At 30.8% G+C, this 25,474-nt stretch overlaps 2 protein-coding genes and 1 non-coding gene across 4 annotated transcripts; all 3 read right to left on the bottom strand.

The window, feature by feature from the left end:
- Positions 1–5,615: 5,615 nt before the first annotated feature.
- LOC108467947 (COBRA-like protein 4) lies at positions 5,616–7,504 on the bottom strand. Its single transcript, XM_017768776.2, has 5 exons — positions 7,281–7,504; positions 6,751–7,207; positions 6,537–6,684; positions 6,182–6,459; positions 5,616–6,098 (listed from the first exon to the last, which is right to left on the bottom strand). Exons 1-5 carry the CDS (start codon positions 7,401–7,403, stop codon positions 5,812–5,814), a joined length of 1,293 nt encoding a protein of 430 aa, XP_017624265.1. The 5' UTR covers positions 7,404–7,504; the 3' UTR covers positions 5,616–5,811.
- Positions 7,505–8,955: 1,451 nt separating this feature from the next.
- TRNAI-AAU (transfer RNA isoleucine (anticodon AAU)) lies at positions 8,956–9,029 on the bottom strand. The gene has a single exon. It is a non-coding gene; the product is annotated as a tRNA-Ile (tRNA).
- A 121-nt stretch (positions 9,030–9,150) lies between these two features.
- LOC108468065 (F-box/kelch-repeat protein At5g15710-like) lies at positions 9,151–11,828 on the bottom strand. Of its 2 annotated transcripts, none has more exons than XM_017768920.2 (2): positions 11,286–11,828; positions 9,151–11,037 (listed from the first exon to the last, which is right to left on the bottom strand). In XM_017768920.2, exon 2 carries the CDS (start codon positions 10,839–10,841, stop codon positions 9,540–9,542), a length of 1,302 nt encoding a protein of 433 aa, XP_017624409.2. In that variant the 5' UTR covers positions 10,842–11,037; positions 11,286–11,828; the 3' UTR covers positions 9,151–9,539. The 2 variants fall into 2 exon arrangements, with proteins under 2 accessions (XP_017624409.2, XP_017624408.2); XM_017768919.2 differs by having other exon boundaries at positions 11,281–11,826.
- Positions 11,829–25,474: the final 13,646 nt, after the last annotated feature.

Raw genomic sequence — 25,474 nt, 5'->3', positions numbered from 1 at the left:
AATTTGGAGAAGATCTTTCCACCTTCCTTCTTCACTATTATGGTGCACTTGGTAATCCATCTCCCTCACGAAGCAATACTTGGTAGATCAATTTTTAATCGATGGATGTATCCTATAAAATTGTGCTAATTTATTTTTCAAATATTTATTCATTCGCCTCTATACATTTCGTTACAACTTTTGATAAATATTGTATATGGTGTTTAGGTTCCTAAGCAAATTGAAATCTTATTGTCGCAATAAGCGTTATCCAGAAGGATCAATTGCTGAAGGCTACTTGGCAAAGGAGTGCATGACCTTCTGTTCTAGATATTTAGAAGATGTTGAAACACGATTGAATAGACCAAATAGAAATGTTGGGCTCAATGATTATAACTTGGCCGAAACTTATTTATTCCAAAGTTATGGAGAACCAATCGGCAAAGTTGAAATTACAGAATTAGATGATATATCGTGGATACAAGCACACCGATATGTACTTTTTCACCACGATTCAGTTGAACCGTTACGCAAGTAAGTTCTAAAATTTCCTCACATATTCGTCGTTTTGATTTGTTTATCTTTTAACCAATTAAATTTGTTTTTAACATAGTGAGTACAAACAAATTTTGAGATCTCGTGCACGCTCTCGAAGATTACAACATCGAGAGATTAATAAGTTATTCACAGAATCTTTTCATGAATGGTTAAGCCAAACGGTATGTAATTGAAGTTAATAAGTTACATATAATCGCGAAATTTAGTTAATCAAATAATAATGTTTTTACGTAATACATTTATAATTACTCAATTTACTTTTGATTTAATAGGTTTGGAGATGGAGGGACGTCAATGACGAAATTAAATGGCTTTCCCAAGGTCCGAACAGAGTAATAAAAAAATATAGTGCCTTCCTCATCAATGGATAGAGATTTCATACAAAATATCGCGAAAGAATGAGGAGAACTCAAAATTGTGGAATTGTTGTTAATTCTTCAATTACAAGTTATGCTAGTGCTAGGGACAGTAATCCGGTTCAGGGTAATGTGGAGTATTACGGACTTCTTACCGACATTATTGAATTGGATTATTATGGCAGATGGAAAGTTGTCTTATTTCGGTGTGATTGGGCTGATGTTAATACTGCTCGCGGAATTAAAAAAGATCAATTTGGTTTTACAATGGTTAATTTCTCTCTTGATTCACACTGGACAACAATTGATGGACTAGCCATATGTATTTTCTTCTCATGTGAAACAAGTTTTTATTTGAAAGATCTAACTGATAAGGGTTGGTATGTTGTACTCCGGAACACCCCTAGAGACTTGTTTGATATAGGTAATGAAAGTAGAGATGACATCGTCGAAAGATTAGAAACATTACATTTTCTAGAACAAAACTTAGATGAAAATATCCTTAGTACTAGTACACAACATCAATGGGTTCGATATGATGTGGATGAAGATATTTACGAATAATGATGTAGTAAGATTTTACGATTTTTTAATTATATGTAATATTATAATTTTAATCTTGGTAATGTTATATTATTTAACTATTTTATATGTACTATTATTGTTGTAATTTGTTACTAAAATTTCAACTATTTTATGTGTATTACAGGAAAAATGCGTAGAAGAAGATTACGAGATTTAAGTATTGTCCAGAATACTCTAAATTCGAAAGAAGTAAATAGTGAACAGCAGACAGTTGTTGGATCTTCGAATGTGCTGGAGACACTTGACGAGCCTGCAGAATTTCAAAGTAATGTTAAGTTCATTTTACATGTGTTGACTTTTATTATTGATTTATTTTCCAATTTTAATATAATAATAATATACTGTTTTTCAGCTGAAAGTGGTCGGACGCGCAGAGGTCGAGGACGTACGCTGCTTAAAGATTTATACGACTTACATTCTGTCGAGCGTGTCAAAGTAAGTAGAAACAGTTATGGTCAGTCAGTTGGATCTGAAGCTCGACTTTTAGCAGGCTATTTGGGCATTATATCACGAAATGCCAATATGTTGCCCATCAACTACAAATCATGGCGTCACATGCCTGATAGCAACAAAAATTAAGCTCTGGATAATATTAAGGTAACAAAAGTGAATGTAATTTATAATACTTTGGTTTAAGTTTCATTTATATTTACATTCTAAACTTGTGTTTTTTTAGGAGAGATTTGCTTTAGAGGTCTCCGATGACTATATCAAGAAGGCATTGGGTAAAAAATGAAGAGACCATAAAAGCAGTTTGAAAAAACTAGATTTTAAGAAAGACATAAGCCTCGAGGAAAAATTGAGAAATGTCCTGCCGGGAATGCTGAGGTACCAATGGGAAGATGCGGTTTGATTCTGGAATTCAAAGAAAGGAGAGGTATTACGTATTTCCAAACTCTTATATATAGTGTTTACTATATACGTAATAATAATTTTACTATGTAGGATCGTGAGCAAGTTGGAACAAGCAGCAGACAAAAACAAAAATTCACGCACACGGCAGGGTCGAGAAGTTTTGCTTCTGTAGCTGAGGCCGAGGTATTATGAATTTATTAATTCTTTCAAATATTAATAACTTTCTACTATTAAATAATATTTTTACTACTTTATTGTAGGAAATCTCGTCTGGTCAAAAAGTTGGACGCCTTCAGCTTTTTGAGATTACGCATAAGAAGAAAGATAGATCTCCTATGGCATCCGAAGCTGGAGAAATTATGGTATATTTACTTAATAAAATTTGATTTATTATAAATATTTTTAATGTTTAATTAATTATGGTTTAATTCGTCATTACTAGTTTTAAATAATGTTAAGTTTATGTTCCATTCCTTTTTATTATATATTTCGTTTCTAACTCTTTAATTGATTTTTTAAGAGAAACTAAAGGAGAAGAAGGCAGAGTATGAAACGATTGCTTCGACTGATAGTTCTGTTAATCTTGAGAACATTGATAACAGAATTATCAATGAAGTTTTGGGTCCTGAAAGGTACGGTTGAGTTCGATTTCAAGGATCTGGTGTTACCCCGACCCAATATTTTGGATCCGGCTCCCAGCAATACATGCCTTCCAGGAGTCAAGCTCAAGCTGAAGTTCAAAGGTTAAGAGACCAGATAGCTCAGATGCAAGCGAACACGGTTGAGCAAATTGCTGAGGTTCAAAGAAAATATGAAGAACTCTAGCAACAACTTAGAGCGGAGGCAACAGCGAGGGAGGCAGCGGCAGTAGCGAGGGAGGCAGCGGCAGGAGTGAGGGAGGCAGAGCAGAACAGAAAGTACGATGAGCTTCAGCTGTACTTCAGCACATGATGCAGATGTTTCAGCAGACGCAAAAGCCGCCATCTTAGACATTAGTTTTCTCCTTGTAAGAATGTTTTTAACATTGTCACATTTAACATTTTGTAAGAATATTACTTAATTTATTAATTATGTCATAGATTTTCGTTGAATTTGAAGTATCATTTAGATTTAATATTTTTGATTATATTTTTTATGCTATATTTGCTGTTTTTGGTTGGACTTCATGCTATATTTGCTGTTTTTGGTTAGATTTAATGCAGGAAGGTTGAATATTGGTGAAAAATGTACATTTCAAATCTGCCAAAATTAATGGCGTTTGTGAAAACAAGCGCCGCTAAAAGCCATGACTTTTAGCGGTGCTTCCCTAACAAATGTCGCTAAAAGCCATGACTTTTAGCGGCATTTCCCCTACAAACGCCGCTAAAAGCCATGACTTTTAGCGGCGCTTCTCCTACAAACATCGCTAAAAGCCATGACTTTTAGCGGCACTTCCCCTACAAACGCCGTTAAAAGCCATGATCTTTTGTGGCGTTTTTTTTCAGATAAACGCCGCAAATTTTGGCGGCGTCTCCTATAGCAGCATTTTTTGCGGCGCTTGGGAAAATGCCGCTAAAAGTCGGTTTTCTTGTAGTGTTGGTATATATGTATGTATGGAACTTGTTGGATATATATATGTGTTATAAGTATTATAAAAGAGTGTGAATTTGACAATTTGAATTATGAATTGAAAGGAATGATGTTTTGGTATGAAATGTTATTAATGATTGAGTGCTTTAGTGCATATATATTTTTGGTTTGAAATGTGATATTGATATGATTATTGAATTGTGGTGTTAATGGGGGCATATTGGTTAGTTATTTAGGTGTTTGAATGGATAAAATCATTATTTTTTGGGGTTAGGTAACTTTTTTACATGAATTGAATTTGCTAACATGAGATTTTTACCATTATTGAGATAAGTATCGATACTTTGGCATTTGATATCGATACTTGACCAAATGCCCAATATCCAAACAAAATAGAATGCCAAAATGATATCTATTTTTAATTGTGTATCAATATTTTTTCATAAAATATCGATACCATTGTTTTGCTATGAAAGCATAATTGAATTTTGGTATTGATTTTTCTGAAAGGTTTCGATTGGGTATCAATACCAACTGCAGAACTTTCATTTTTTACTTTAAAACTCAATGTTTCTGAGACTTAATCCTATTATATGTTTGAAGTTCACAAATATGTCCTCTTAGAGTTCTGAAATTATATTATATATATTGGTTTATATGTGATTGATGTCTTAAATATTAGAATATTTGTATTATGAATGAAATTATTTATTGTATGTTATTATGAATGAAATTGTTTATTGTATGTTATTGAATAATTGAATAATTGTTCTAAAATGATAGGACATGTCCTATTTTTCTTGGTAACACTCTAGTAATCTTAATCCGGTAACGGAGACGGGTTAGAGGTGTTACATGGTAGCAACTTCTTGTACTTGTCATGCTATCTAGCTTAGAGGATTGTTGAAAGAACTTCACTTGCCACAAGAAAGAGCAACCAAAATTTGCATTGATAATAACTCTAAACAAGCACTAGCAAAAAATCCTGTGTTGCATGATCAAAGCAAAAATATAGACACAAGATATCATTTTATCAGGGAGCATATTGCCAAGAAGGAAGTGGAGCTTAAGTTTGTAAAGACTCAAGATTAAGTGGCAGATATTTTTACAAAACCTCTCAAGGTTGAAGGTTTTTGAAGAATGCGTGGAAAAATTGACGTAATCAAGAAAAGTTGAAATAAAGAAAAGTGTTGAATATTATATTTGTAACATTCTAGAATATGCTTGCTCACTACTTACATGTGCTTGTATTTAATGAATGTATATATCTAATTTAATGAATGTACTTAGAGTAAATGTATCTATTAGTCATGCATGTACTTAACTAGGATACATGAATGTGTTGAAACCATTAATCATTTACAACTACTATATAAATAATTGTATGTAACGAAGCACGGCAAGAAAATGTGAAAAAAGACAAAATTTAATACAAAAGTGAATTCATTTCTTTCCTAAAAGTTCTTTCTCTTGCACATCCTTTCAACCGATTATGTTTCTACTAGCTACAAACCTCAGTTGATTAAAAGCTATTGGAGCTGGCATTCTGTTGACGATAGTTTTTGTAGCAATATAACTCTGTGCATAGACTAATAGGACTGTAGTGCATTAAAGATTGGAGATTATTAATCTTAAGAATGAGAATCAGAAGTCTTGTTGAAAGTCAGATAGAGAAAATTAGATAAATCTGATACAGTAAATCAAACGCATACATTAAAATGAATGTACTAACTAAAATTTATTTATTATTAGACAAAATAGTTTTATGTTTCAAATATACAGTAACACTGTTCTTAAAATCACCTCACCTAATTGCTATTTTATTCTCGCATATCTCCTTCAATTTACTACAGTAATTAATATTTTCAGAATCCAAAACTTTCATACTCCATGGGAGTATATATAACAATCACCAAACAGTGACCAACAAGAAAACCATAGCAGCAATGGCTGTCAAACCGGAGAATAGTTGTTGATGGGGGGCAGAATTTGGTAGAAAAGGGTAAGTATCAGGTGGTGGCAGCATGCATTCATCGCCATTGAAATACACTTTCCTTGGAAAGGCCCATCCTTGCTTTAAAGTGAAGGTATCTTTATCTTTTCGAAGAAGCACCTCCGATTGAACATTCCCAAATGGCCCAGCTTCCATTAATAGGTCATTGTAGAACTTCATGCCATAGAACATCCCCGTATCATCTGCATGCGCATAAGCCAATTTATTATCTGATAACATACTGAGAAATGTAAAAAAAAAAAAAAAAAAAAGATCATGTACTCACTGATTGATTCGTAGGGAACGAGGGGCTTGTAATCAAAGCTGAAAACTTGTGTTACATCGTTAAGATTAGGGTGCTGAACAGCGAGACTCCACAGTGTATAGTTCATCCTATAGTTGAAGTTGATAATGGAGACCTTAACACGCCAGTATTCCTTGTAGTTGACCTTCACGTGCCAATGCACCCGAACCGGGCACATATGGTGCGTGCATTGAAGCAATGGGATATTGTCTTTCCGTGGAGTGTTAACGCCAGCCCTTTTAAGAACCTTGGAGCCACTCCTACATCATTAGTCATCGTAAGATTTCGATGCTCATGCTGAGTTAAGGTATCGGAAATATCGGAAATAGCGGCTTACTTGACACAGCTGTTTTTGTTCTGGCATCCACAAGCACAAGTTGGGCAAGGAGTGATGGTTTCATTGTAGAAAGATGAGAAAGAGACGCAACAACTCGGATTTTTTCGAGCTAGGAACTGCGAGTAAGTGCAGGTCACATTCCATGTCACTGCATCGTACATAAAACATGTCAATCTAATTGCAACTATGGTTAAAATATTAGATTAGGACTTACTGAGAGCCTGAGTCTTTCTGCGGCGATCCTGGGTGAGAAAAGTGGTGGAAGGGACAACTTTCGCCGGACCGCAAGTATATCCTGGTCCGGGACCGAGCAACGTAAAATTCTTCGGAACCTTCACCGTCTTGTTCGAAGTACCAGCCATTCCAACACTGATTTGGAAAGCTGAGACCGCAGATTGAGGATCTATACCCCATGCTGGAAGCACACCACCTTTGCAACAATTGGAGTATTGTTGATTATAAGGAACACCAGGGAGCAAGTCTACAACAGTGGGTGTTTTCTTGCAACAATGAGGTACATTTCCTTTGAACTTGGAGCAGTCACCTTGTTCAGTAGTTTGAGCTCCATTCATGGACCATATCACTTCTTTCTTAGCCCATGTCCACCCCAAGGTCCAACCAGGACTCATTATGTGCCGATACATTTGAAAATTGTTCATCGTCACAACAGCCTGCAAAAATGTTATTAGCATCATCATAAAGCTCAGATATTGAAACCCTTATCTATAATTTACTCTTACTTACCACGTAGCCATCGGGTGTCCAAGAAACAATATCCCATTTGATTGTTAAGTTTCCATTTGGATCCAAAGGATCATAAGCAGCTGCAACTACAAAAAGGAACAAAGCCGAGATGACAAATCTCATGATCTACACTGACTGGTGGCAAATAGCAGGAACCAAATTCTGAATATAAGCAATTTTTTTGGAGTTAGGAGGATGAGTTACCAACTGGTTGTTAAGTACTTGCACTATGTCTTATGGTTATTTATATAGTTAGATAAAATGCTAAGCTTTCCAAATCTTAAAGCAACTGCTAGTTTTAAGACAAAGCAGGAGACTAAAAGAGTTGTCTGAGCATAACATCTCAACTTATTGAGGGTGACTTTGTAAGATTTTTTTAACAACATTGAAGTGGTATAGGTAAGAAATCAAGTTCAAGTTGAGGTCAACATAATAACATATGAAAAAGTAATTACCAACTAGCATCATAGTATAATGACAACAAGTCCTAAGCTTTTGAATCAAAACTATACCCTTCATTTATGTAATGTTGCTGTCAATCCTTCAATTCTTTTTTCACCTCACATACTAATATTAATTGTGCATATATATTATTTTTTGTACAAATGAAATCAAAGAAATGACTATTGAAAAGCTTTGATTTAATAATAAGGAAAAAAAAAAGGAAGAAGAAAAATCATAAAGATGTGAGGAGATTTCAAAGTTTTGGAGTGATTTTTACACATATTAAAGTTTCAAAATTGCAAGTAACGATGAGTCATCGTTTGTGAAAGAAGCAAAAGTGAATCATAAGAATTTGCCACCTAGTGCAAAATCTACAGCTTTACGTTCATGTTTTTAAAAGGAAATGAAAGCAATTTTAATATTCAGCCTGTTGGCATGATGATAAAAGTGTTCACCATTTAAAGTGTGACTGAAGTTCAAGTTATGCTAATCACACCTTTTTTTTTTATTAAATTTAAATTGAGTGATTCTTTGTCATAGAAAAGGTAAACTGCAACTGAAGTCACTAAACTATTAGTAAATTTATATTTTGATCATTCAATTTCAAAAGTTACAAAATGATCATTAAACTATTTGAAAGTTTTCATTTAAGTTGCTAGGTTGTTGAGTTTTAAAAAGAAAAGTCAGCTAGTGAGCTCCAAACAATGATTTGACGATCAGTAGAGTAGATCAGTACCCATCAATGATTAGGAGAGCATGTCTTAGATCCAAGTCAATCTAACGGTCAATGTCAAAGATCGAAGAAAAAAGTTGTTTGAATTTCAGTTTACAAATTTGTGACATTTAAAGTTGTTTCATGGAAAAACTTGAACCATTAAAAAGAAAGGGAAGAAGAACTTTCAATCAGTGCAAATAATGTGAACAAAGAAAACTATACAACATCAATTTTAACAACTCAGTAATTTAAATAAAAATTTTCAAATAGCTTAATAGTCATTTTGTAACTTTTTAAAGTAAAGTAGCCAAAATATAAACTTACTAATAATTTAATGACCTTGAGTGTAATTTACCATAAAAATATCAAACTTTTTTTTCGATAAAGAATATTTTTGTTTTGGGTGGAAAAACAATTGGGCCTTTGGATTAATTAATCATTACTATGGGTTAACTAAACAAAACCAATTGGGACAGAGGGGTCCAAACAGTAGAAAAAAGAAAACTTAAAAACAGATGGCCCATGCAGGTCTCGAACCTGCGACCTTCGCGTTATTAGCACGACGCTCTAACCAACTGAGCTAATAGGCCACTGTTGACATTGTCTTCATGTTACATATAAGATTTCAAGACATCACCCAACTCAATTTTCTGAGTAATACCTAGACTGTTCACATCAATGACCAGCTTTTTGCACATTAAGTATAGACTATTTAAAAGAGTTCCTGCATCAATAAAAGGGACGAAAATCATTCTACAAAAAATGAAAATGTGTACAAGCTGTCTGTGGTGAAGAATCAGCCATCAGGATATATAGACCATTAGGCAAGGAATTAAAATGATACTATGAAATCAAACTTCCTATGTGCCATATATTAACTAAGAGCTCAAGTGCAAAATCATCTCTTACAATTCCTCTCTAATATATAATCCCATGATATGCACACCTTCAAGAAGCCCAGGGCCTCATCTACTCATCAAAGTACATTTCTGCCAGGTGTCGATATGCATCATCGAGTTCCAAATGGAATCAAAACATAACCACTTGATGCACAATCCCTTTCTTACAAAAGAAAGATTTTCCTTGGGAAGATTTTCAGCTCATTGGACGGAGGCGTCAAATCTTGGCTCATAGAAACAAACTTGACTATTGAATGACTGAAGAGCACAGCCGGCAATCCATGACCAAACCTTCTTATCCACGTCATAAAGAAGGCCCTTCCCTTGGTTCCAAGATGTGAAGCAGATAAGATTATCCTGTCCAAAGCACTCGAATCTCTCGGCTGATAGCCTCAATAAAGCTCGAAAATACTTGGGTGGCATTCTACTTATCTCTACCCACAAAATCTTAGCATGATCCAATTCCCAAATTCTCATACTCTGTAAAGTACTATAGAGACCAATTCTTCCAACCAGAAACAGGCGCTTGTGTGTCCCAGCAACCAAGTAACCATCTAACAAAGATCTAGGGAACTTTGCTGGAATATGTTCCCAATATCCCAAGTCCAGTCGATACATCATCAAGCCAAGTGGTGAAAGGGTTTCCAAGTATAACCTGGAGTCACAATACGCCATCTTCGAGGAGCAAAGATTAACTGCAGGCATTATCTGGTGAACTGTCCACTTATCAATCTTTGAATCGTAAACTTCAGTGGGGAGTGACCTATCACCATAAATATCGCTAGTCGCTATAACTTTAAACGATTTGTCAGTTCGATCCACAACCATAATCAACTGTCTTTGCTGGTCATAGTTCATGCTTGGAAGTGTTCTCCAAGTTTGCGTAAGAGGATTACACACTAAAGTTCTAAATGTTAGACCATCGAGTCCAGAAAAGCAAACTAGACCACCCGAAGAGCCAACCAACCAGAAGGCCCACTGAGGCAAAAAATTGAAGGGAATTCGATACCATGTTTTTAATGGCAGGCTAAACACGGAGCATTGTGGAGTCTGTGAGTTCTTCCAAAATGTAAGCAAACATGGCCCATGTGATGGCACTTGTGAATGAAACTTAAGAAAACTATGATCTTGCAGTATCAAATTCCATCTTTTACAAACTGAACGAAGCCGAAATATCATAAATGGGGGAACCCTTGCTAAAATCTCATTCAGTAAGTCCTCAGGCAACATTGCCCATATGTTATCTTCCATTTGAACATCAGGATGAACCACCTTACCAAATGTAGCAACTGTTTCCTCATCTAAACCCCGTGGTTTAGTCTTTATCACCTTCTGCCTAGAGGGACTAGTGTTCCTCGACCCTACACGACCGGATGGGCTTGTATTCCTCGACCCACCACCCCTTATAGGCGACACTTGTTTGTGACAGTTCTCATCATCACGGAAAGCCCCAGAACCGGATACTCCAGACCCAGATTCAGATGATATCCCAGAACCAGCCATAGCTATTAAACATCCAAAACCCTAATCAACCTAACGTTTCTGGTACTATCAGAGCTTAACATCCAAAGAACCAAGCTCATCCATAGCTTTTAACTATCGAAACCCTAAGCAACCCAATGTTGTTTCTCTATCTAAAAACCATCCCGAATGCCCAAATGCAAGTTCTTTTTCACACCAAAAGATCCTAGCTTTCAAGCTGAAAACAATGAAACGAAGAACCAAAGAGCAAATAAATAAAAAAACCTAATTAATACAATAAATTTCAGAACAATACCAGCACAATACTTCAAGAAAAAAAAAAACCCCAACTTTTAATCAGATCTAGGCATGATAATCCTGCAAACTGAAGACTATGATACCAAAGAATGATGTAAACATTGGGGTTCAATAATGGGATGAACATGAAAATAAAAATTGAATCTTGGAGATAGAACATTACCTTACATTCAAAGAACTAATCTGACTTTTTTACTTGGTCAGAAGTGGGGGAGAAGTAAAATCCTGGCATGAATTGAACCTAAGTTGAAGAGTCAGAGTCAGGATTTCTTGCATTGGTTTTTTCTAAGTTGTTTTGTCAATATATGAGAAAAGTTAAATAAAAATTCAAAGATGGACTTTGAAGTGAAGAAATGGAGGCCCAATGTAGTCCTTGAATGTCCACTAAAGACGATACTTGACACAGCAACGAACTTGGAATTGATTGGTCAATGGCTTCCTTCAATTGTACTGATTAGGATTAAACCATGGCAACCTTAACTATCGAAAAAAAAATTATTAACTGAAAGAGGTTGCTGATGGTAGTTTTTCCTGCTCTTGCAGATATGGTAAGTGGGTCTTAACACCCAAAACTATGCCGTTTACAATTTTTTGTTTTCACAAGGAAAAATACATTCCAACTCCCTTCAACCCTTTTAATTATCAGTTATTTCGAAGATAAACTCGCACGAAATTGATTCGTCGAAGATAAATTCGTTTATTTGGGATGTGAAGAGACTCTCAAAAAGTTTCATTTCTTGCTGATTTACGTTCATCACCAAAAATGGTAATCAAACTACACATGCAATGGCATCGAAGGGGATGCTTAGGCAAGAGGAGGCTTTCTGGGTAGAAGATGTGTTGTCACTAACCTTGAATTGTGCTGCAATCGATCGTCGATGTATGGACCAACCTTGATGATCGACATGGTCAATTCATTTCTCTACAATTCTTCTTCTGTTATTGAATGCTATTTTTCTTTTCGGTCTTTTAAGGTTTTTGTTTCCAATCTCTTTTTCTCAATAAATTCAGTCCACTATTATTATTATTCAAAAAAAAACGCTAAGGGCAAATTCAATTGTTCAAAAAAATAAAAATATAGAGACTAGTTTTAACAAATGAAAAATATAAAAAAACTAAGTTAAAAGATATGGAGAAAGGAAGAAAACAATGGGAGAAGCAGAAAAGAATCGAAACTAAAGAAAAAAAAAAAGTTAAAAAAACATAAAAGAAAAAAATTTAAATTACTCAAAATGAAAAAATATGGAGACCAATTGTATAATTTAACCTAAATTTTTTGTTTGAAATGATAATTTAACGTGCCACGTCAGCTTACCGTTATACCGTTAATGATAATTAACAACTTAGTGACTAAAATATAATATGAAGTAAACAAAAGTGACTATTTTGACAGTTTACCAAAATTTTAAACATAAATAACTTAACATATTATAATGTTGTATATATTATTCAAGATATAAATTTCATAACATATAAAAATAATATAATATAATCTATTAAAACGAACCAAATCAAGTGAAACTCTAATCTTAAAAGTTGGAGCTCAAAAAGCTCATATTTAAAAAATATATATAATTTTTTATCCAAATATGTATTCAAGCTTAATATTTTTATCTGGACTCTATCAATTTTTGAATAAGACCTTGACATAATTGCCTTTCAACTGCAACATGGTGAATAATTGGATGAGTAAAAATAGAATGTAAGCAAAAATTATTTACATAGTTAAAAAAAAAAAACTTTTTTACGTTACGTGATCTTATTTAGGGAGTAATTCACTATCAATTTGCAATACAAAATGTGATTTGAGATCAATTCACACACTAAATAGTAACCTCACTTTTATACATCAATCTAAGATCACTCTCCCCACTAAGATTTTCCTCTTAAAAGTTTAACAACAAGCTGAACATGAACTCAGTTTGCTCACAAGGTAAATGCACTAAAATATGTTCCTAACAATGAATAGATAAGTGCACTCTAAATCATACAAAAACAAGTAAACGAGCCTTATTTAAATAGACGTTATTATCTTGCAATTCAATCAATGCATACCTATCTTTCTTTGAATTGTGCTTAATAAGTGTTGGCCCGAACAATTTTTAAGACATATACAAAGTGTTTGGAAGAAATGGTTAAGGGAGACACTTTTTCAATCACTGCGATAAACAAGAACAAAATAAGGGATACAAAGTTTGTTTACGCAATTCGATTTTCTTACATTTACGGAGCCTAACTTAGTGAGAAGTATCCATTGTCTTCAAACCTTACAATAAGTGACTCTAAATCTATCATACCTTAGTGACAATTTCCTCACTTTTGTACCTTTGAAGATTAGAACCCTCATCATTAAATTCACCCTTGCAAACTTAGCCGGTAAAACAAATGCACTCTCACAAATAATATTTTTCACTTAAACAAATTAAATGCTCTAAATCATAGGTACAATAATCTATACAAGTCCCTTAATTATATAAAATATTTCAAGACTTGCTAATATTAAAAAGATCCTTCACAGTCCCTAATAAATAGCATCTAAATAAATTAGATACAATATAATAATAGCAAACAATGTAAACAAGGACTCTAGATGACATCCAATCCTATCCAAGGGATTTGATAAGTATGATCCAATCCTTAAAATAAGTTTCTTCAAATGATATGATTTCACTGATGGGCTAGATACATTCCATAATATCAACACAACCCAAATATCAGTTTAATAAATTACCAATAACTCAAATATGAAAATAGTCCAGTCTATCGCAGTTGGTCAAGAAATGGGCACTCACACGAGCACTTCTTCTATCTTTCCATATTTTTCAATAATCCCCTCTTTGACAATTTGTTGAACAAAACTTATACAGCACAAAAACTATATCATTAAGTAACCTTAACTTCCCTCAGCATATTCTTCTTAATTCCAAAAACTTAATCATCAATGCCAAGTTTGAATTTTACATTAATAATAAGCTAACCATAATTACAATCAAGTAAGCTAATGAAACAAAGAAACTCCCTCCATCACCAGTAACTCCCCCATACTCTCAATAAGGAATAAAATATGCTGAGACTAGATTTCTTTAAAGTACAATTACACATTAAGTCTTCAAAAGACTTCATGCTTAATTAATATTCAACGTAATTCAATTCATTAAATGACTATTAAGAATCTAAAGAAATAAACCAAGATTTTGGTAAACTAATATAATTTAATTGTAAAGTGAGTTGCAACTGACATTGCATTCGACATGTAAAATTGATTAGTCGAAAATGCTAGACTTAATTAAGCAATGAAATAAAGTGAAAGTGTAGTTAAAAACAGTGAAGATTTTGAGCAAAATGATGGAAATCAAAGGTAGTGGCAGATGGGTTTTAAGTTGAATGTTATCACCGTACAGTTGCAAAGGTTAGCAAAATGATTTAATGATTTATTCTCCCTCAAGCAGCACTGAAAACAATTCATTTGTCTTCACATGGCGACTATAGTTTTACTTTTTTGACTGCCCGAACTACTATTATCAAAAACTTTTGTTGTTTGTCGATTCCGTCCTGCAATATTATTTTTAACTCCCCCTCAAAGTTGGACGACCACTAAAAGGACTGCCACTCATCAAATTGTAATCTTTTCCAATAAAGTGTTTTGCTTCAAATAATCTAAATACAAAAGAAAAAGCAAAGGGTGGTATAAAATAGCCAAGAAACTAAGAATTTCTCATCATGGTCAAAGCAAGTCATGTTGATTTAATCCACTCAACTTTTCCCCATTTTCTTTATAATTAAGTTGTTAATTAAGCAATTGTTACTATCAATATATACATCACTAGCAAACAAAAGCAAAACATGCAAAGGAACAGAAAAGGAGCTAAATCAATAATGGAATTAGAGTCCCCTAGCTAGCTGCCATGGAGGATCTCATGGTGTCCTCAAGAGGGGAATCGAAATAAAAGCACTCATTTTCCCTTAGAATCTTTGGTCCTTTGGTTCAAGATATGTATCAAGTTCCCTATCTGATTTGGGGCTATATGTATATATTTTTCCAAGGTGGAGACTTGAGAATTATTTCTTCAATCATTTTGGACTTTGAAATGAAGAAAAGAAAAAATAAAGGTTATTTGCAAGCAAAATGCTGGCACCTGGTGCAGGTGCTGGAGGAGTGCTATGGGTTTTTGGCTTTGTTACCATGACACTAGTGCATATTTGTAGATATGTTTAAGCATTGTTTGTTTCTTTGTGGTCTGAACATGCCCCTGCCAGCCACCCATTTTTGCCTGCCCCAGAATTAGTCCAACTTTTGTTCTACACTTTTTTGCCTCAATATATAGGGCCATTGAGGACCATTGCTTTTCCATTTTGTTTTTTGTTTTTAATTTTTTATCGACCCCTATGAATTCAAATTTAGATGTAATTGACAAGAATGGCCACTGAAGACTAACTTTTATTGTCATTCATACTCTAATAATTTCAATTGTTATACTTTTAAAACTTATTTAGAGATCAGTTTTACACGTTATTATCAAATTTACCATCAAATCAAATCTTGTCTAAAAGAGCTCTCTTAACCCATCGTTAACAAATCTCAAACTTAAACCAACATCTGATTACATATTTAGTAAAAAAGGAGCTAATTAACTTTGAAGAGACACTAATTAATTGATTGATTGTAAAAATTGTGATCCAGTCCAAGGAAGGTTCAACATTTTCGGCTTTCAAATGAATGTTATCACAAAGGAAAAGAAATGAAAGGTGATGACATTGCTGTTTTACAATTGAATGGTTGTCTGTTTGTATGTCTCTTTTTATATATATATTTTAATCGAAAGATAAGGGAATCCATTCCAACTTCGACTTTCCTTTTCTCCAAATTCATCGTAAAAAGCCTAAAAGGTAAAATAAAAAAGACGAAGTAAAGAAAAAAGCTCGCTTTACCTTAGCCATGGTGCACAATTTCTTGAATTCAAACTACAATTATTATATTATATGCTAAGAGGGACGAATCTTTGGAGATCAGTTTCACATTTTTTATGAAAATATAAATGCTAGGTGACTTAACAATGTGTTTGGGTGTTCCGATGTTACTTTTACGGAAAAATATCGTAGAGGTTTTTATATTAAAAATTAGTTTCATTTTGTCTTTTTTATTCAGGAAATGGGTAAATTAGACTTTATACGTTAAATTAAAGAGAAAATTAATTATTCTGTTAAAAACTGTATCTATTTCTACGGTTAAAAATTTATCCCTTTACGTCAGCATTAGGTACGCATGACACGTTATGTGTCACTATCTTGTTATTTCATCAACCACAATAGTTTTTAATAATACAAATGGATGAAATTTGTAACTGTAGAAACCAATTTGCTCTTTGATCTAACATACATAAACTAATTTGTCCATTTTTTGAGTATAGGGGACAAAATACAATCGACTCCTAGTATTATGATTTCCATGATACTTTTATATTAATTTTACTTTTTACTTTTTATTATTTTAGTTAATTTTATTTCTTAAATAGTAATAAAATAACTTATTTTAGCTAAACAATTATATATGCTAGATTATGACACACTTACGATTTAGGTGAAAAATATTTAAAATAGACTTTAATTGAAATGGTAAAGTTGAGTTTATACATGCAATAATAAGTTTCAGTACTAATTGTATTGTTGAAAGTTTCTTGGACTAATATATTATATATGATGATTTGATTTTATGGTTCGTACTTGTGTAGATAATTTTCCAAGTATTATTAATAATTTTTTATAATAATTAATATCCATTTTGGAATTTAAAATTATTTAATTGTGTAGTTACAATATATACTACTAAAAAAAAGGAATTACAATGTAATTACATTCTCACCAAGCACGTTTAGGAAATTAGAGTTTATTGTAATTACAATACTTTCTTAGTAATTACAATTTCATCCAGTTACTATGTGATATCAGAACATGCCCTTAATGACAAGGCTAAAGTTATCCAAATTTATTCTGGTCTAGGTTCAAAGATATGATTGGTTATGGTTATAAACATTCAAATATGTATTATTTATATTTGCAGTTGTTATTGTATTTAAGAATAATGACAAATTTAGCTTCTAATATTTACTATTTTTGTCACTTTAACCCTAATTCTTATTTTTAGGCTATTTGAACTGTTAAAATTTGAATGGTGCTAGCATTGAAGGTCGTGTGGCACTCTATAGATTTGTTGAATACTTATATTTAGTAATAGATCTGATCATGGATTGGGTCACCCGATTCGAAGGTCAATCTGAAAAGTGGGATGATTTGGACAAAAATATAGGCTCGAAAAAATGAGTTTGGGAAAAAAATGAGGCCCTTTTTTAAACAGACCGAGCCTCGAGTAAGTTTTTTTGGCCTTGGGTTGGGCCCGAATTAACAAAAAAAAAAAAAACTATTGCTCTTTCCATTGTTTTGGTGCTGTTTTGTCACTATTTTGCTACCGTTTCGCTATTATATTGTTACTTTTATTGTTATTGTTTGAATTAGTCGGGCTAACATTTTTATTTTGGTCGAGTTTAAGCAAAATTGTAGACCCATTTTTCAGATCAAGTCAAGCCTAAAATTATGTTGAGGCTCAGCCTAGCCTAACCCATAACTACATCTATTTAGTAATTATTTTGAAATTTTAGGAAATTTATGAATTTAACAAATTCATTCTCTTCTATACTTTTCAAATATATATTGCATTAAAACTTAACTAATTTATTCATAATATATAAATTTAATTCTTACCATTTATAAAAAATAAAAAAATTCAAAATTTTAAATTTTAAATTTTAAATTCATGTTGTCAAATATGGCATAAAGGGATCTGATTAGCACGATCTATGAAGATTGGAAGAGAAAGTGAAATAAGCAGTTATAAAAAAAATGATTAGAGCTGTTGATAAATTGAACTAAGTTAAACTAGAATCGGATCCTACAACATATTCATAAATTGGCATGTTCAAATAGCCTGTTTACTATTTTTTTAAAAATAAAATATCTTAAAATTAAATTTGAGCCTTTAGGACGAGCCAACTGAACCTTTTCGTAAACTCTAAGGTTTTTCATGTTTCCTCAAAATTAGTAAATAAAAATTATTATATTTTTAATATACAGTAATTCTTAGATGGGCACCGTGTTTTCTTTCTTAAGTTTAATATATATATTAAAATTTAATTTGAATTTTTATGAAAATAAAATGAAATAATAAAAAATAACAATTAAGAATCAGACAACCTTAAATAACTTAAAGAATAAACCATCAACAAAACAGAATTTGACACTCTTTTTAATTTGATACCTAAATTTTTTTAAGGTTTAGTTTGGTACGTAAATTTATTAAATATTATATAAATTACGCAAAGCACAAATGATGTTAATTTTTTTGTTATGCTACAAAAATATTGTCAATATTAGAGAAAATTCATGTTAAAAAATAGATATTAAGCTATACTTAACTAATTAATATTAAATAAGAAAAGAAATTAAAATCCCAAATTAAAAGAAATTCATTATTTCCAATTAATAAAATGAATAAATAATTAAAACCAAAAGTAATTTAACATATAAATTACAAAAAAAATCATCTGTCAAATATCGATCATACATTAATTATTTTTGCTACTTCATAAAAAAATAACATTGTTAGTATATTGAAGTAATTTGTAAAACGTTTGACAAGTATCAAATTAAACAAAAAAGATTAAGTACCAAATTAGAAAAAAGAGTCAACTTTAGATACTAAATTGGACCCTAAAAAGTTTAAGTGCCAACTTAAAAGAATATCAAATTTAGGTACTAAAATAAGAAAAATGTTAAATTTAAGTACCAAATGTTATATTAAACCTAAAGAAACTGATAATAATAATAAAAAGAGATGGAATGAAGTTTGAATATGGTATCTTGGCCTTGACTTATTATTTATTTTTAAAAAAGCAAAAATCATTAAAGAACTATGGTTAATTAAACAACTTTATTATCCACAAATTTAAGTGGACAAATTAACAACTTAATACAAATACGTAAGCACATGTAAATTAACTTATCTGCGTGCTTGCTACTCATGTCTTAATCAAATTCACAACATCAACCAATTAATTAAGCAGACAATTGACTGATTCTTTCTCACCATTAAAATTTTGTTACCATATTAACTACTATCAAATCATTAATTTATTAGTCCGTCGAGTTTTGATAAATATTTTATATGAGTTAACATATAAGCGAGTCCTTGATGAGTACACATAAAATGAGTTTGTCTATACATGGTGCAAACTCATTTTAAGTATACATGTATTAAAGATGCTAAGGTAGGATATGTGTCATCATATATAAAATTTATCTAACATATCACATCTATGAATAATTATTGTATTGTATAAATACATAAAATTAACCCATCTAAAGGGATACACAGAAAAATATTCAACAAATTTATTAAATTAATCACTATATAATTAGGAAATGAGCGTATTGAGAATTTGTAAGCATACATATATTAAACATGATATTAACAAAAAATTAACTCATCACAAACAAATATTTAATGTAGGGTTAAAATGTAATTTTAGGGTAAATTTTAAAATAGTCACTTTTGTTTATTTCAGGTTACCTTTTAGTCATTTATGTTTGAAATGTTACGTTTTAGTTACTTACGTTATCAAGTTGTAACATTTTACTCACTGAGCGGTTAATTGTTGTTAACGGTGTGACGAAAAGCTGACGTGGCACATTAAATCATCATTTCAAACAAAAATTTTAGGTTAATTTATACAATTAGCCCCCCTTTTTTTTGTTTTGAGTAATTTTTTTCTTTTATGTCTTTGAACTTTCTTCTTTTTATGTTTTTATTTTCCATACTCTTCTGTTTTTCCCTCTGTTTTCCTCCCTTCTCCATTCCTTTTAACGTGATTTTTCTATGTTTTCCATTTGTTAAAACTAACCCCTATATTTTTATTTTTTTGGACAATTTAATTTTTCGAGTGAGGCGAGCTTGTGGACTAGTTTTAACAAATGAAAAATATAGAAAAACTACATAAAAAGAAATAAAGAAAAGAGGAAACAAGAGAGAGAAGCATAAGAGAATGGAAAATAAAGAAAAAAATTGCTCAAAATAAAAAAAATATAGGGACCGATGTATAATTTAACCTAAAATTTTCGTTTGAAATGATAATTTAACGTGCCACGTCATCTTTCCATTACACCGTTAACGACAATTAATGACTCAGTGACTAAAATGTTACAATATGACAACGTAAGTGACTAAGACGTAACATTTCAAACATAAGTGATTAAAATGTAACCTAAGTTAATCAAAAGTAACTATTTTGATAGTTTACCTGTAATTTTATCCTATTATTAATTTGCAATATCATAAATTTTAGAAAAAAATTAATTGATAATTTTATCATTTTTGAGAGATTGAGATATTTCCTTACTTCTTTTCTTCCGACTCCACTCGAACGGGACAAAAATTCATTATAAATATAAAAATTATAAAAATAGAAAATATCCAATAATTAAAAACTAAACCTATATTTAACAATCAAAATTTTTTTCATACCTATTAAGAATATGTACTTATGAAATCTATAAAACTAATGAAATTAGTATACATGATATACTGTAGATGTGCTTAGCTGATATCATTACACGTGTTTATGACTTTAAAACCATCCACCTTAACCTAACGGCCCATGATCATTCAAGGCATATTTTGGTGCAAATCAACGGCTAATTTTAGCCACGAGCACTAGCTAAACATTTTGGTTTATCTCCAAATCATCACCTCATCCTTTATTGGTTCGATTGCAATTATAGGCTCCTGTTTGTCCATCTTTAGTGATTATGCTTAACCACATGTTTAAACCTTTTACAAATTAGTCTATACTCCCATTAATAAATCGTATTTTACTCTTAATTTTTCGTTACTTAAAGGAGAGAAGGAAAGGAATTAGAGAAAAAAACTGGTAAAAAAAACCTCTTTAGTCCTTTTTAATTTTGATATTGAGCAAATAGACCTTTCTCAGAAAGAAAACAAAGCAATTTGGCTCCTATTAATTTCAAAAGTAAGCAACTAATGACAATTAATCACAACGTGCACTTTTTCCATTAATTTATCTCACTTTTGATTGGTATAATAACCAATTTAACCTTCAATGTTTATAAATTATGTCACTTTGGTCCAGATTTTAAAAAATTCAACAAATTTAACCCTTATTGGATATCAACAAATTTAGAGTCAAGACCAATTTGATAGAATATGTAAATAATAAGAGCTAAATTTGTTGAATTTTTTAGAATTATGACAAAATTGACAGAATATTTAAACATTTAGGGCTATTATCCCAATCAAAATTATATGAATTTTTATGTATGCAAATTTTGACATGTATGTGTATATGTATAATGTTTAGATTTTTATTTTATTCCGTGTTTTAATTATTATTTTTAAATTATTTTTGTGTTGTGTTGCATACATAATGTTTCGTAATGCTTTGATTTTAACATAAAATCATTTACGTAAGTTTTAAAATATAATCTTTTATAGAATTAAAGTATTATCCATAGTCGTTATGGTTCATAAATGCAAATTCTTTCAATGTTCGTAATTATCCTTCAATATCATTTCCCAGTGCATCTAAAGGATTAGATATGCACATCCATTCACAGACCAATTTTATGTTTTGTACTTGACTGGTTTTCAAAATTTCATTTTATTTTATTTGTAAGGAATATTAGTTGATGCAGAGAGTCTCATGTATAATTATTGAATAATAATATGATAAATTATCATTAAATAAAATAAAAATTGTAGAGGACTTACAAATAAACACCGATAATTTTATTTAAATGTAAATAAATACTTATTAATAATAACTATTAGAAATAAATATCTATAATTCTTGGATTTATGATTTAGGGTCTTGAATTTACAATTTTAGTATTTATTTATAAGTAATTATTATTTTATTATACTTAAATAAAGTTATTAGTATTTATCTATAAGTTCTTTACTATTTTTTTGCTCTGTCTAATGATAATGTATTATGTTATTGTTCATTAATAGGCGACTATGCATAAAATATTCTCCATAATTCTTTAAATAATACACCAACTTGAAAAACAACAATCGCTTGGGAAAAAATGGTGTAAAAAGGAATAAAATGACGAAGGTGTTAGGTGATGATTGGAATATTATTTTTGTCAATTAATTTCTAAAAATTTAGTATCTTTAAATTTAAAATTTAATTAATTCATTTAATTATGACTAAAAATAAGTATTGAGAATCAAATATATATCGTGTTAACTAGTCATTAGTGTTGTGATAAATAGCTTGTATTATGTAAGTCCTTATAAATATCAAGTCTCGTGTTTAAATTTAGACAACCACTTTCTTTTACCTTTGATAAAAAAGAAAGTATGTATTGAAAATAAAATTTCAAATACACATATGTCAAATATGATTTTTTTTTTGTACAATTATAAAATTGTTGATACAAAAAGGCCACGAGAAGGTTGATATGGTCATCATGTGAATGTTAGGAAAGGATTAGATATAAGAGAAAAGATTTTAAAGTTACTGAGAAAAGAGTGTTTTAGCTTTATTCCTGGTTTCGATAAGCCTTTAAGAGATTGTTTTTAACATATCACCCTTATATTGGTTCTAGACTATTTGGAATTTAGCTAACTTATGTTATCTTGTTGTTGTAGGTATGTTCCATCATAGCCAGAGAACAAATATGCGTGGTGTGTAAATGAAAAATGTCATGTTTGTGTCAAGTGTGCTGTGTCATTGATTTGGGTTTCGAGATTTTGGATTAATAGGCATCTTAACTTACAAGGCCACATGTATGTAAAGTAAACTCACAAGATATAAACAGGACTCACACCTACTCTTCCCTTAAAATTACAAACTATCAATATAGTCTCTAGAAAATTTTAAAATTATAAATTAATTTAATGGTAAAAAATACTTTGACATTCTTAAAGATGAAAAAATGTAATTTAATTCTTTTAAAATTATAAATTATATAGTTTTTGAACTTTAAAATTTATAATTTAATTTTGAGTAAGATAAACTTTTGTATAACAAAAATATAATTAACATGATTGGTTAACTTTAAAACTAAATATCTATAAAATAGCAACAAATTAGAAAACAATAAAATTTCCAAAAACATATCATATTTAAAAATGGAGATTGGATTCAACAAAAATGTGACATAGGTTGCCTTAATGGGGTGCATAAATGAATGCTACAAAGTGACACTGAGGAACCTGAATATCCCTTGGAATAAAAATAAAATTGAATTTAAGAAATAAGGGGTTTCATTTGCATGAGTGATGAGTTGACAGGCTGAGCAATAGGGTAGTAGGGAGGTGCACTAGGCAGCCACGCGCGTTGGTTAACAAAAGGACCCACAATTCAGACTATCATGCGCCTGCCTGCCTGTTTTTCAATTTTATTTTTATTCATATAAATTTGTCTGCTTAATCCTTTGATAAATCATTATTGTCCTCAAAGTAAAAGTTTTTGGACCGGTTAAATCAGGTGCCCATCCGTGCATGACCCAAATCTTTTTTTCAGGGAAATGTCCCTCACTTGGCATCGCTATTCTTCCCAACATGCCCTTTTCCCCTTTCTTTTACATTACCCTTGCAGTTAATTAAATGCTTTTAATGAAAAAAAAGTGTTTTTGAAAAATGTCATGTTTTTTTTGTTAATTTTAAATGTCTAATAATGTTAAAAGTAACAGTAAAAAAGTAGATAAATTTTATATGAAGTTTGTCTAACAATTCAATTGTAAGTTAAATTCTTATTTCGAAAGGGCAACTGAAATGAAAATTACAAATATTAGGTATCAAAATATCAACCAAGCATTGATACAAGGTTTGCTCTCATAATCACAAGTGGTATGTTGCCATTAAAGCAAAGGCTTCAGCAGAGTAATGAATTAGCGTGTTGGCTCCATTACCTATACGTCCTTGATTGTCTCGAATAAGGGTAACAATACCAATTGTTGACGTATAAGAGAAAACGGCTACATCACAGTTAATCTTTAAAAGTACTTTCAGGATAGGAGTCCATGTTATAGATGGCTCAATGATAAGCTCGACTCAAGGAGGGGTTGTTGTGAAGAAATTCGAGTATCATTTGAAAGTTTCTTCCCAAATTTGAATTGATTTTTTTTCTTTTTCTTCAAATGACGGTATAATGAATCTTTTAAATCTCTCAACAAATATAAGTAATGATATTTGTAAAATTATTTAAATAATATAATATAATAATACATAAGATATTCAAATAATCTAATAATTTCTAAAGGCAAAAGTTAAAAAAAAAAAACATTTCAATCTCAATTTTGCATTGAGAATAATATTTTAAATTTTAAAATCAAGTTTTAACATTACTTCTGAATTTAAAAAGCACTTTTAAGCTAATTAAGTATTAGTTTAATTGGCATGAATATTATTATCAATACAGGAGAATGTGGGTTTCAATATGTTGAAGCGTATTATATTTCTATTTTAGAGTTGGAGAGAGACTTTGAGTAGTTCTAGACATTATGTAAAAAAATGAAAAGTTAAAATATTTATTTTAGATATGATATTGAAAAGTAAAAATAAATTAATTTGAAAATTTTAATATAGTGATATTTGTAAATAATATTTAAATAATTTGACATAACAATACATTATATTTAAAATAAATAAATATTTAATATAATGATTACATAAAATATAAATTTATTTAATTATTTTTTAAATAATTAATATAAATAAAAACATTTTGATAATTTCACTTCAAAAAGTAAAATCCGAAAGCCACGAGCATCTAAATTTCATCTTTTGTATTTGAACTTTTCCATAATTATTTTGACCCCAAAAAGTTATGAATTTATTGAGGTATATTTTAAAAGTTAATATAATAAAAGGTTCGAGGACAAAGACGAGTGTGTTCAACTCTAGTTCATTGCGAGGAATAAAATGCTATTATGTATTAAATTGTTATATCAATAGCTTTCAATAGAAAAGACTTATTAGCGAGAGTATTCATCAATATATAGGAGCAAACCTAAAATAGTCTAATAAATGATTAAGTTTGAATCATAATTTATATTGAAAATTTATGGTTCATTTCTCACTTAATAAGATCTTATAAATATATAATGATGAACTGAATTGTGTAAACATATCTTTGTACTTAATTGTTTTTATTTTTATCCTTATTCTTTCTCGAATTACAATTAAATGACTAACCACTCAACAATTATAACAAAAAGAAACACTTCATTTCTCTTGTTAATTTTTCTAAGACAAAGCAATTAGGATAAAATAAATAAAT

The sequence above is a fragment of the Gossypium arboreum genome, chromosome 8 (assembly GCF_025698485.1).
Source record: "Gossypium arboreum isolate Shixiya-1 chromosome 8, ASM2569848v2, whole genome shotgun sequence".
In the NCBI taxonomy this organism is placed as follows: domain Eukaryota; kingdom Viridiplantae; phylum Streptophyta; class Magnoliopsida; order Malvales; family Malvaceae; genus Gossypium; species Gossypium arboreum.
The sequence above is the reverse complement of the archived record's forward strand: the minus strand, read 5'-3'. Positions and strand labels throughout refer to the sequence as shown.

Excerpts from the sequence above, each read along its gene's own strand:
- LOC108467947 (XM_017768776.2), bottom strand. The coding sequence starts at position 7,403 with ATGAGATTTGTCATCTCGGCTTTGTTCCTTTTTGTAGTTGCAGCTGCT. Across the intron at positions 6,460-6,536 it reads AACAAAAACAGCTGTGTCAA|GAGTGGCTCCAAGGTTCTTA; the intron begins GTAAGCCGCTAT and ends CTAATGATGTAG. Across the intron at positions 6,099-6,181 it reads CGTTCCCTACGAATCAATCA|ATGATACGGGGATGTTCTAT; the intron begins GTGAGTACATGA and ends ATGCGCATGCAG.
- LOC108468065 (XM_017768920.2), bottom strand. The coding sequence starts at position 10,841 with ATGGCTGGTTCTGGGATATCATCTGAATCTGGGTCTGGAGTATCCGGT.